A 13,847-nucleotide genomic window follows, 5' to 3' on the forward strand; every position below is an offset into this window, starting at 1 on the left:
TACAGAACCAGCTCGTTTCTTTGAAAAAATGATTCAGATTCCCTGCTGGTCTGAGTCCGTGCCTCAGTTGCTGACACCAGGCCAGTTGTAGAGATCAGGGGATTCAGGCAGCTGTAGAGATCAATAAGGTCCCCCACGAGCCTCTTTGTCTCCAGACTAAACAACCACAGCTTCCTCAACAACTCCTCACAGGACTTACTCTCCAAACCCTTCCCCAGCTTGACTGCCCTTCTCCAGACACACTCCAGCATCTCAATGTCTTTCTTGTTGAGGGGGATCCAAAACTGAACACAGGATTCACAGTGTGTCCTCACCAGTGCCAAGTACATGGGGACAATCACTACCCTGGTCCTGCTGGCCACACTATTGCTGATACAGGCCAGAATGCCACTGCCCTTTTTGGCCTCCTGGGTACACTCTGGCTCATGTTCAGCTGCTGACCAGAAAGCCCAAGTCTTTTCCACCAGGCAGCTTTCCAACCACTCTCTCCCAAGTCTGTAGCACTGCAAGGGCAGGTCCTGGCACTTGGCCTTGTTGAACCTTGATCCATCAATGCAGCCTGTCCAGATCCCACTGCAAAGCCTTCCTATTCTCTAGCAGATCAATACTCCCACCCAAAAGTTTATCTACTCTACTCAAAGTAAGCCAGCATACATTACATATAAGAGCTTAACATGCGTGTTAAGCGTCTGCATACATCTATGAGAAAAAAAAAATGCAACAAACAACAATCCAAGACATCTTCCTGCTTAGCCTGAATATGAGTGACTACATGTGTACTGGAAGACAAAGTTCATATGCCCTCTTTTTACCTTTATAAATCCATAACAAATCTTTATAGAGAGGTATTTAACTTAATAAATCTATAAATTTTTGAAACCTTGTGACATAAAGTATAATGGCTGACAACCAATTTCATTGATATATTTAATTTGCTTTTTTTTTTACACTGAGTTAATAGAGTTAATTTACTTCGCAGTGGCTAGTAGGGTGCTGTGGTTTGGATTTGTGCTCAAAACAGTGTTGATAACACAGGGATATTTTAGTTATTGCTGGTCAGAATTTACTCAGAGCCAGGGGCTTTTCTGCCTCTCACAGTACCCTGACAGCAAGGAGACTTTAGATGCACGAGAAGCTGGGAGGGGACACAGCCAGGACACCTGACCCCAACTAACCAAAGGGATTTTCCATAACATATGGTGTCATGCTCAGCATATAAGCTGGTGGAAAAAAGAGGAAGGGGGGAAGATGATATTCAGAGTCATGGCATTTATCTTCTCGAGTGACTATTACATGTGATGAAACTCTGCTTTCCCAGGAATGGCTGAACACCAGCCTGCCAGTTGGGAAGCAGTGAATTAATTTCTTGTTTTGTTTTGCTTGCATGCACAGCTTTTGCTTTAGCTATTAAAGTGTCTTTATCTCAATCCATGAGTTTTCTCACCTTTACTCTTTCTATTCTCTCTCCCATCCCACCATGGAGGGAGGGAGGGACGGAGTGAGAGAGAGAGCGGCTATTTGGTGCTCAGTTGCTGCCTGGGGTTAAACCACAACATTTACTAACATCAGAAAGCTTTCAGGGGATGAAATTAAGTTAAACCAAATTGTTATAGTAATGATCTGGCCTGTGCTTATATGTGTTTTTTTAGATGTTTTTATGGACTTTTCTTGTTTCATTTTGTAAAACAAAGACATGTAGCTAAGAGTAATAAAATTAAAAGGCAATTAAAATATAAAAATTTTATATGATTTACAACAGTGTGTTTTTATTGTATATGACCCACTTTACGTATGTTTTCACACTTTGGAATTGCAAGTCTAGTAGCAAGGTACATTTCTCTCCTATCCTACAGCTGTGCAGCCCTAAGTTGAGGTGTCCTCTTGTAACCACTCCTAAGTAAAACCTCACCTTGTGTTTAACTAGGAGTTCAGGATAGAAGGGTTGAACTACCCTTGGATGTGCCTGTTACTACACTGGGATTAATGCCTATAGGTTAAAAGGTTAGATTATAAACCTCGCTTTTACTTGGCCAAAGTCAGGTAAGAGGAGTTCTGGTGGTATGCCAAGCACTGTAGCTTATTGCACTAAGTGCATTCAGATGAGATGTTTATTCTGCATAACAAGAGGTGCACTAGAACTGTAAAATTAAAAAATATTTATTTGTTTGCTATACCTTTCCTTGGAGGGGGTTACAAGCAACTCCTAATGACTTCAGGTTGAAGCTGAAGCCTTCTACCTGAAGGTTTTAATTTCACCTGAGTAGCCCTCAGCTTTATTATTTGCTCTATGAAGGATAGACACATGCATGGTTATTGCAGGTGCTGGTCAGTACAAAGCTTCTGGGCAATTATTGCTGTGTGGGAGAGAGAAATGTGCCTCCATGTCTCTTTTTATCTGACAAAGGTGAAAGATGGACCAAGGAAGCCACATATCAGGACAAAGGTAGACAACAGTTCATTTTTTTCTGGGTAAGGATCTAAGCAGCCAAATGGAGCAAACGAAGCAGACAAGAAAAGTTCCAATCTCTGATGCTGCTATTTGGCTAAGAGGCACTGGTGGTTAGCCTGCACAAGTGGGCCTGAAGTCTAGTAGTTCAAACTGACAGTCTGAAACACTCCTTATTTCCTGTTTGTCCTGATCCTAGTAAAGAACAAATAGATTTTTGAAGATAGAATTTCCTGTATAAGACTGTAATTTGATGACAGAATAGATACAATTTTAAGCTGCCCTGTAACATAGAACATAGCAGTAATGTGGTACAGGCTCACCCTTTTAGCTAAAATTAGTCCACCTATGTTTTTCAAAGCTCATACTGGCTAGCTTTTGCAGAGGATCAGGTATCATCATACACCTTGCACTTTGGGCAAAATCAGAATCACTTCCCTGCTGCACTCTAGATAATTTGACAAGAACATGCTTTTGCATCCATACATGATACAGGTGAAATTTTTGCTGCAGGGCTAATTTGCTGATGCACTCAGCCAGTATGAACAGTTATGGAAAAAAGGCCTGTGTTTTAATGATAAATTTAATATATTCTTATGCACCGCAATGGAAAAAAAGTTGCAAGATTCTGAGAATAAAAAGTATGGGAAACATGAAAACCTGATAAGCATGCTGTCAGGCACTCTAGAAATTACTTCTGCCTCAGGCTGTGCAAATAACTAATTCCTCAGTTTAGTTGCTGAATTGAAAGGATAAAAACCTCAGCAAACTGTTATGCATTACCAAAACAAAATCCAACATGATTTGCTTTATTCAAAGTTAATGTAATTTTTTCCCTTTTTTCATAAGTGTTTGAAATTAAACACAACAGACAAAACCACTGAAGGGTTTCTGTAGGTGTCATCTTTTTACTCAAAGGTACAGGAGGTAGTACATATATCCAAAATGTGTAATGTCTAGATTTGTCTTAAAGGGGAATCTGAATGCAGCAGAGAATTTGAACGCAAGACATCCTAAGCAGTAGTTCAAAGTATTGTGCAGTGAGAGTCATGGTATCTTTTGTTGACACCTTTTCCATTTCTATGAATAGTTATTAATCAAATCTCTGACTCAGTGGTGACCCAGTTACTACATGCAATGTTAAGGACATTGCCCTAAATTGCAGAAGACACTTGGAATGCAAACACATATGCATGCAGACATTTGGACACACAGTTCAGCACTGCATAAGGAAAATTTAGCTAGCTGCACATGATCTGGTGAACACTTATTGAAGAACTGCAGACCACCACCAAAATGCTAGTCTGTCTCCCAGAACCAGTGTTACTGCAGTAGCATGGTGATGAACAATCATTTCTCTCAGCAAATCTGATTAGTCTAGCTGGAGTGGCAGGCTTGTGGTTCTGAAGCTAGACACATGCTTCCTAAATCCCAATAATTTTTAAGTGCTTCTTTCACTTTCTTATATTAAATAAATATAAATGTCATGCATTGATGCATTGTAGTGAAGTACACAACTATTTTTTGAAAGACAATTGCCACCAATAAATACATTTCTTCAGACTCAATGGTTTGAAAAACTGAATGTGATTTCACAATTAGTTTTTAAGGTAGCAAATCCCCCATTCTGGAGACTTTGCTATTTTCCAGTTGATTTTCCACCATCAATTCTAATTGTGAGGAAGTACAAAAGTAACATTAAGGAGGGAAGGAAAGATCTAAGTAAGCGGCTTGAAAGATGGTCTCTATTTTGCAAACATATTTGCATGTACTTAGGAAATTAACTAACCATATAGATATCTAAGGTGGTTTTGTGGGCTTTGAAAGTTTGCATGAAAACAAAAGTTTTTCCAGCCTGCCTTATATGAAAGCAACAGGCATTTTTCACATCAATGTGTGCTACATCAAGCGCATTTCACCAAGGTAAATTATATGCTTTATCCCCAAATTCAATGCATGAATATGCATATAAATATTCTTATTTTCAGTGCCAGGAATGGAGGGAATGTGATTAAGATTTGTTACAAGGCTGGCAAGATTGGGGTAAGATACAGCTTGCATACATCAGGAGACCAAAGAGACTACAGATCTTCAGCTTGGAAAGAAAGGTGAGCAGGGCTATGAAAGTGTACAGTGTTGTGAGTGGCATGGAAGAGGTTACTGTAGGATGATTACCCATGTCACAAAACAAGAGCTGGAAAGCACACAATCAATTCATCAGACAACAAGTCTATGACAAATAAGAGGAAGTTCTGTTTCACAGTGCATAATTAGCATATCAGTTAGTACACAGTGATGGCCACAAAACTGTGGGGACAACAGAACTATACAGATACTGAAAGAGACACTCGGAAAATGGGAGTCTACAGGCCTTTAAAGACAGTGGTCTGGTTGCTTGTTGGGGTTTTAGTTTAGTCCTAGTTTTTTTCCTGTTAAAGGAATTTTTTCCCATATGCATGTTGCTAGGGGACAAAGGGCCATACTTAAGAGAAGACAAAAGGGCCTGGCCAGGCTTTTGTTTTCATTTGAGTGTGAGTTCAGTTCGCTCTCAGCGCCCGGAGAGAGAAGCTGCAGAGAAAGGAGATGCTGGTTCCTTTTTTTTCGGCCGTTTTTCTTTCTGCTGGAAACAACGCCAGGATCCCAAAGCCGTTTTCCCTGCCCTGCTGAAGGCTGGGCTGTGGCCGCCCTGCCCCGCTGCTGTTTTGAGCCTTCGCTGCGTTGTAGCCGTGCTCGCCCTGCCTGCCTGGACCTCCGGGGGGTTCCCCTTTTGGATACATCTCGTCTGCCACCCGGGATTTGTGCTTGTGCCTGCCGCTCCAGCCTGCCGTTCCAGCCTGCTGTTCCCGAGAGTCCGGGATCGGCTGCCCAGCGGTTTGTGAAGCTTTTGTTCCATCCTTCCCCGGGATCCCTGGGCACCCTGAGCTCGCTCCGGAGCGCCCCCTGCAGCCGCGGAGAAACCATCGCACCTGCCCTGCTCACCAGGAGCCACCAGCGCCCCTGCCGGCTGCGAGCAGAACTGCACCCGAGGGGAAAGGGCCTGACAGCCGAGAAGGCTGGGACTGGGTTTGTGTTTGCTGTTACTGTCATAGCTGTTGTTGTTTTGTTTGACTGGTTATATATCTATATATATATATAGTAAAGAACTGTTATTCCTATTTCCCACATCTTTGCCTAAAGGCCCTTGATTTCAAAATTAGAATAACTCAGAGGGAAAGGGGTTATATCTGCCCCTTCAAGGGAGGCTTCTGCCTTCCTTAGCAGACACCTGTCTTTCAAAACCGAGACATTGCTTTTCCAGTTAAGGTGGCCTCAAGAAGAACAATGGTATCTCTCCCTTGGAGCACAGCTCCACTGCAGAAGCACAGCTCCACTTCAGGAGCCACTAGGCCTGGAATTAATACATGGTGAGCCACATCTTCCTTATTCATATCCCCTCTTATTGAGATGGCAATCAGTTCAATCAGCAGCAGGCTCCTTCTTTTTCTATGCTGAATACATCCCCCATTCCCCATCCCTGCTGGCTCCTTTCTTTCTTACTTGGGAAGCAGTGAAGTACTGCCTGGAAGATCAGTTAGGATGCCTTAACACCAGCAGTCCTTCAGGGAGCTGGGTAACAATGCTTTTTTTGCTGTATGGGCAAAGGATGATCTGGAATTAAGGAAGCGGACACAGAGAGATGGTGCAGTGGGAGTGAAGTGCTCACATGCTCTGACTGAGCATGAGCAGGAAAAACACAATTCCAGGGAACAGGACCCTCCTCACAATAATTATTTTCAGCTGTTTGCTCTGCAGAGGATGGTTTGCTGCTGAGATTTATAGATAACAAGAGAAGAAGCTTATCTCAAGCAAATTATTATAATTATTTGCTCATTATCTAAAACTTATTTGGTTCTTGGCCTTTGCTTCTGGTGGAATTGCAGTCTAACATTCAGCAACAAAACAAATGGATGATGCCACCATCAAGGCCAGTGTCACAATGTATTCATTGTGACCACAGAGAATAAATAAGAGGGTGAGCATTACACGGAATTTTAAAATAAACAGAATCTGTCCACTCCCCTTCTCCCCAGCAATGCTTTCAAGCTTACTTGCATGAGTCCAAAAATGTGACAACATGAGATATTTACTCCTGCTCATAAAAATGGTTTTATCAAAATTATCACGTGGGACTATTACTACAAATACATCCCATGAGGAGAATTCACTGTAAGTAGGACACAGAGGTAGAAATCTCACAGTTTCAGCTGTGGTATCTGTCTCACACAATCAACACTTTAACTCCAGAAAGCTGTGTATATTCAAAAGCCAAGAGTACATTCTTTCCAGTTAGAGACTTGCACAGAAATATCAGGGAAAGGTTTTAGTATTTTGGATTACAATTCTCAGTGTTGAAGGGCTACATTTTTTAGGGCAGAACATTTGGATAAGACAAGAAAGTCTGATGGAAACATTCAGTCCTTTTTAACATGTAATGTTGATACCTCAGAGAACAAAAATACAGGACTGATCACAAAACTTGAACTAGGTCAGCAGCGTTTCTTCTCTCAAAACACTCCTGAGTGTTGCCAGCTGGAAACTCAGGGCATGTTATGCCACAGCAACTGCAGAATAATTTTTAAGCCTGTAATTGTGTCTTAATTCTCACTCTGGTTCTAGGGGTATGCTAATATAGTGTGAAAGCAGCCACAGAAAGTATTTTGGTGGTACTTCTGACAGCTAATTAGCATATTTCACTGCTGCATTGAGTTTTGCACTGTAATGCATAAAGTTAATTTCACAAGTGTAGGAGAAAAATTACTCTCTTCCCTGACCTGTATACTGCATTGAAAAAACATTTGCAGGATTATCTAGGTATACTATCTACAATAATGGCATTTATGTGTAATGTTACTGCTTTCGTTGTGTTTCTACATGCATAGAAAATATATAAAATAAGATAGATTGCTAGTGTGTTAACAAGAGAAACACAAAAATCAATTTTGTTTTCATGCTGGAACTGAGAAGTAGTTTTTCAAAGGCACAAATGATGGGTTTGTTTAAATCCCATGGAGATTCACTTATCACACATTTATGCCTTTAAAAAATCTGCAGCTTTGGATTACAAAAGACCAGTATTAAATCTAAAGGCTTTAATCCAAATATCATTTTTGCACAGCCAGCAAAGATATGCAGTGTTCAAAGAGATGTCTACTTACTACAGAGTATGTTCAGCTCATAAAAATGCATTCACTTAATTCATAACAAAAAGGACTTAAGGACCTGTGTTACTCCACACATGGGAATAGCCTTGCTAGAGAAATTGCAAATGAGGGGAGGTAAAATCGTGTGACGTACATCTTGTTTGGCATCAGTAACCACCCTGCCACAGAGGTCAGTCTAGGTATTCCAGTGTCACCCTCTATTATCCCCTATACAGAAAGAAAAAGCTAGTTCTAACCTTACAGTCCAACAGATCATAGCAGGTTTAAGCCTCAGATCTGTGACCAACAGCAAGCTCCACAATATAGCACTTTTTTTCTGTAGTTTCCAAATATGATTGGAAGGCTGATAAAATTCTGTGAAACAAACTATCAAATAACTGAGGTGATTTTTGAGAAGAGATATTGATTGCTATCACAGTTATTCTTATTAGTTGTACAAAAATATAATAAATATATTCTTGTTATCAATTATGCAGTTATCAGCGCAGCTCCTTGTGCCCAAAATATTGACTTTTTTTGTAGGCATTGTGAAGGCAAACAGGTTAAAGCATACTCAGCCAGAGGAAAAGTATTTACAGTGCATCTAACACCCACCCAAAAACATCCATGCAGATAAATAACCACAATCTTTTATTACAGTAGTATGTTAGCTTTGACTCAGCCCTAAAATGGATCCCCTCTGGCACTGGAGCTGACAGTAGCTGTGGAGTCAGCCTGCACCTTCTCTGAGCGCCACAGATGAAGAGCGAAGAGTGTGCATGCACTGGGCAGGAAGAGCTGAAGCAGAGGGGGGAAGGCAGCACTTCCTTCACAATGGAAATGCACACATGCCCTAGCATACGTCTGGCAACAATGTCCTAACCTGTGGTTCACATAACTACTGTCATCTCAGGAGAAACCGAGAAAAATAAATAAGGCTTAGAAACTGACCTGTTTTTCATTTTCATCCTCCAGTCTCAGCCTGTCCTCAATGCAGTTCCTGGCCTGAAGGAATGCCTTCCTCTGAGCCCTTTCTGTCAAAATCCTCACAAAGACCCCATACAAATTTACACTGACAAAAAGGATTGCATTGGCCACAAGCTGTAAGAAAGAAAGAAAAATAAATGAATATTTTATAATACAGATTTTTATTTTACATTTCTACTCAGCAAAATATATATATAAAAAAACCTGTTTGAAAACTGTGCCTTGCTAGCCCTGTAACTGATACCCCCTCCTGCAGTGAAGCAATTACAGCAGCTACCACAAATCCAGACAAGCAGTATTGCACAATACAGAATTTTACATCTGCTGAAGTTAATTTCTTTTATGATAATCTGTAGCTTGTCATCTTCATTGATCATAATTTCTTTCATCAGCCCATTGACAGATGTGTCCATCTAATAAGGACAGCAGTATCATCAGTATTGGTTCAAAATACCCTGAAAACTGAAATTGTTTTCCTATGCCTTTGTAAAGTAAGGATATTATTGTTCCTTTTTTTATAGTGGAGAAGAAAGGCACTGACAAACCTGTGACCAAATAAAAATGTGTGCCTAGGTACCCCAAGCTTTCATATTGTGTAGTTTGCATTTGGAAAACCTGCTTCTCTTCCCCTATCTACTGTCAGCAACCCTACTGTACTTTTTGAGAAATCATACAAAATATCATTGATGCTATCTTGCACCAGATCTCTCAGAAGGTGCTGAGTCCTTTCAAATGATGACCCTCAGCACAATGCAAGGCTATTTTTATGCAATAATCAGCAACCATGAATTACTTTGGAACTACATCCATAAACAGTGTTATTATGAAGGACACAAAAATGACTCAACTGCCCTTCCGGGTTTTTTTAATGTTTTAGCAACATGTGATAAAGTTACTTAACTAACATAAATAACTGAACAGTGGTTTGTACACAACCTCCCTATCTAAGGCAATTCTGTCCAAGTTTCTCACCACGTCTCTGAAACATGTCTTCAGATTGTAATTTCTGCAATGAAATGTGTATTTAGTAAAGAAGAAATAATGCTTTTTTACCCAATGTATTTTCAGTACCAGTATCCTTATATACCCTAGAGCCTACCACAGCATCATGATAAGGATTTACGGGACTCACAAATTCCAAAAATTCAGAAACGAGCTGGCATTTAAATTGACCAAGTGTAAGCATAATAAGAGCAAAGAAAGACATTACAGCGAGTAAAACAATTCATATTAAGTTCCTATGCACCTAAAATACTTCAAAAAGACCATAAAATTGACATTTGTTTCCTAATTCAAGTTTACTGGTGTAAATTAGAGAGGAGACCATTTTTGTTTGTACAGTATAATGAGTCAAAGTCTGCACACATGAACAACATAATCAAATGTTAAGAAAAATAAAGCTACTGACATTGTTGTAGAGAATGCTTCCTAACAGGAAGGTTGAAGGTTTTATGGTAAGCCAATATGCCGATATGGTAAACAAAGATCCAAGATGTCATCCCTGATGTTTTTGGAAAGACTTTGGGAAATGTTTGACCCTTCAAAAAATAAGAAGGAAATCTCTGATGCATGTTAGAATTTCTGATTCTAAAGGTAATATACATCACACCTCTTGTGACCTCAGAATAGTGGAAAGAATTGAAAGACTCTAATTGGGTCAGTTTTCCAGACCTTCATGGATTCATAAGTCCTCTAACTTTTACCTTCAAACACGGTTGTTTTTAGTTAATAGACACCAACAACAAATTCCCTGCAAACATTCTCACCAGCACAAAATCCAAAGATAACCTGTCACAATAAAAGGAACTCTACCTAACATTAGTGGTACTTTTCCCCTCAGTTATCAAAAAAGAAACCATTATCTCACAAAGGCTAAAAGCAGTGAAGAATGATGTTATAGCTTTCTCTCTCCTGAGAATGGCAAAATGCAGGTTCAGGTGCATTCAAATGAATTTTAACCTAACAATCTCATATACCACTTAGTTACATGCCACTTCTGATGATAATACAGATAGTAAAACTTTGAAGATGAAATGCAGTAGATGAGCATATTATTTCATGATACAGGCTGAGCATAAACAGGCTGCAATTCCTATTCTTCTTTATTTTATTTGATCACAGAGAACTTTTTGAGGTGTATCAATTTTTTATCACAAGTTAACACCTACTAAAATGAAATGACTGTAGAAATTCCAGTGGAATCCTATTTTTAGAGACATGAATGTGGCCACACTCATCGTATCTCTGCATTTTGTCATGCCGAAGTATAGTGTCAACAGTGTATTTTAAAGCTAATTCTTAAAGTGCAATAGAATAAAAATAGAAAGGATTTTTAAAGGTTGTATTCAAAGACAGTGAAGAGAGACCACAGAATGAACAAATCTGACAGTTACAGACAGTGCAACTGCTTCACCCTGTCCATACACAAAACAGCTGTTAATAACACAGGGTGAAAAACTATCTTTATGTGCTGATATCAGAGTGGCTCAAGACATAAATAATTACCACTATAGACAATAAAAAAAAAGTCAACTCTGTTTCTGGATTTCAACTGGAAGCAGTAAAAGACCATATATTGTAACAATCTGCCAACTGTTCTGGGACTATCATGATTTCACTCAAGCAGCAGTGATCACCTGGACTTGGGGTAGGTGGGTCCCTGCTACTTTCAGGCTCAGCAGGGTAAGTAATTTTCCAACATGCTTTGAACAGTTTAAGATAAAACAGAGGCTTAGCTGTCAGCTCTGGCCTGCAGGGAATCAGAAAAGTGATAAAGCAAGTAAAAGATTCATAGATTTCAAAATGTGAGAAAAGAAAGTAGGGCAGATTGTCTCCTGAGGTATAAGTTCCTTTCCTCCACAACCCATTTCTACTTAATTATTATTTTTCCCCCAATTGCAACTAAATACTAGTCTTTCACTCTAGGTTTCTCAAAAGTGTGCCATTTTTCAGTCCTTTCATTTTAATACATACCTCTAGATCTACACACATACATACATATATACACATATACATACATACATATATATATACAGACATACACACACATATATATTTCATACATTATGTCCCATAATTCCAGGAAAGACTGTGAGACTTGCTGTTAAAACTAAGGAACATTGAAGAGGTACTAAGGCATTTAGAACTGCTGAAATATCAAGGACTTTCATTTTAGGTCATTCCTACATTATTTACTATACTACTGCTTAGTAGGAAAAAGAGTGCTCCTAAGGTTTCACCATCCCGTTTTATTTATAGAACTACAAAATAGCCAATTTACTTTATGCAACACAAAATGGTTCAAAGACAATTTTATGCTGAAAACTTTCAAACAATGGTACTCTTTCAATCCATAATGAGATTACAGGTCAGCCGGAACAAAAAAAATAATGGTATCAGGGTCATGAAAGCATTTTTCTAAATTTTTTTGGTTTTTTAACACTGTCATTGAATCTTGTATCATGCATTCTGCTTATTGCAGCATTTCAGTATGAACATCCTGAGCTTTAAGATTCTCTAGTCCTAAGTAGGTTACACTCCCTGTCAGTGGATGAATTCTGGCATGGTTACTTGTGTGAGGGCGTTACCAAAGACAGACTTCCAATATAGCTAATCCTTGTGCACTGCTTAGTCAGTGAAGAGGGTCTGGAACCTCCAGCAGGTATTTCAACCAAATGTCTGGCTCTCTCTCCTGTTTATTTCTCCATTGCATTTTTTGGGCCTCAATTTACTTTTGGAAGGGAGCTCAAACTGTGCAATAAAGCAACACCCATCAAGGAGTGAGAAAGTAATTCTAGCAGCAGACATATGTAACATGCACATGCATACACTTGAGGAGTTTAATTAAAGATCTCCTTTTTATTCCCCAGATTCATCTCCCTCTTCTTGAGTCTCCCACAGGATTAGCTGAGAAACTCTTTGAAGAGTCTTTTGAAACCTTTTTCTCTATTCCAGATAGGATTTATTCTCTACTTCTTTTTCTTTCAAAGCAAGGACGCTCATGTGTGCATTCATGGGTGCTCTTTCTCAAACAAATGGTGAAAAATTCTTCTACATATTATTATTTTCCTTTTGAGAGGACTCTGCTTATTCAGAAGACTAATTCTGTTATCAGGTTAACAGTTGGATAGTAGATGGTTCAAACTTAAAGCTGGTTTTCATTGGGGAGTAGCTTTCTGTTTGTACTACAATATTGTCTCAGAAAAAATGTGGCTACTTCACAAAGGTGTAAGCGACTTCTGGACCACAGAAAACATTTTAACAAAATGATACTCATACAGATGGTTATTGAAGTGCCCAACTGAATAGACTAAATGATAAACAATCATACATAATCATAGACTAAAGAATAAAGGAAGGAAACTTCAGGAGACTCCCTCAGAATTCCACTGTGCTTTCTAAAAGGTGGACTTGTGGTGTGAGTAGGACTTCAATAGTTACCACTCCCAGAATTATAATTTAGGGGCCAATATCAATATTCGATTTATTCTCAGAAGCATGAGTTCTCATGACAACCCATGACATAGACTGGAATATGTAGGAGATATGGCCAGCATTTAAATATGAAAACTGAAATTTGCAGGAAAAGAAAAGATCAATGCAATTCCTGTATATCTTAATCCTTAAATACCTGATGAGAGGTATGGTGAGTCTAAACTCTACTTACAGTTTTCTCCATTAACTGAATTTTACTGCAAGTAATTTCTGTGCCACTATTGTTGTTCCTGGTAAGATAATGAAATATTTACTCATTCTGTCAAAATACTTTGAAATACGGCAATGCAATGCATTACTTTAAAATATGAATGTCTATTGTGAGGGATGTTTCTAAAGAAGGAGTCATGAACAGCTTACAAAAATTAATCAGTGCTTTCATCATTAAAACCCTTGAAGAGCAAGGCAAGACTGTGCTGTTTATGAAAATTTTTGGTATCATGAACAAGAGTTTAAACAAAAATAGTTTCTCCTGTTATGGAAAATATTACCATTAGAGCAGTGTTTTATTTACAGTGCTAGACAGTACAGAGGAGAATGAACAACCAGCTCTTGATTCTGACACAGTTTTGTTAAGTTTAGTAATTAATTTAGTCAACTCACTGTGAAACATTTTGAGCATACTTATTTACTAAATCTGCTCCCTCTGATTACTGAAGTAGTGTAACACAGGAAAGAGAACTTTTCCTTAGTTCCTGACAGTGTCCTGAAAAGAACACACTCCTACCAGACGAGGCAGC

The 13,847-nt window shown here is 39.1% G+C and overlaps 1 protein-coding gene across 1 annotated transcript in view; it reads right to left on the minus strand.

The window, feature by feature from the left end:
• Positions 1-13,847, minus strand: part of ADCY1 (adenylate cyclase 1) — a 146,465-nt gene that overhangs the window by 95,399 nt on the left and 37,219 nt on the right. Inside the window, exon 2 of the mRNA XM_069005864.1 lies at positions 8,578-8,727. Within this exon, the coding sequence (XP_068861965.1) occupies positions 8,578-8,727 (150 nt within the window). The remainder of the gene's footprint in view (positions 1-8,577; positions 8,728-13,847) is intronic.

The sequence above is a fragment of the Aphelocoma coerulescens genome, chromosome 2 (assembly GCF_041296385.1).
Source record: "Aphelocoma coerulescens isolate FSJ_1873_10779 chromosome 2, UR_Acoe_1.0, whole genome shotgun sequence".
NCBI lineage: Eukaryota > Metazoa > Chordata > Aves > Passeriformes > Corvidae > Aphelocoma > Aphelocoma coerulescens.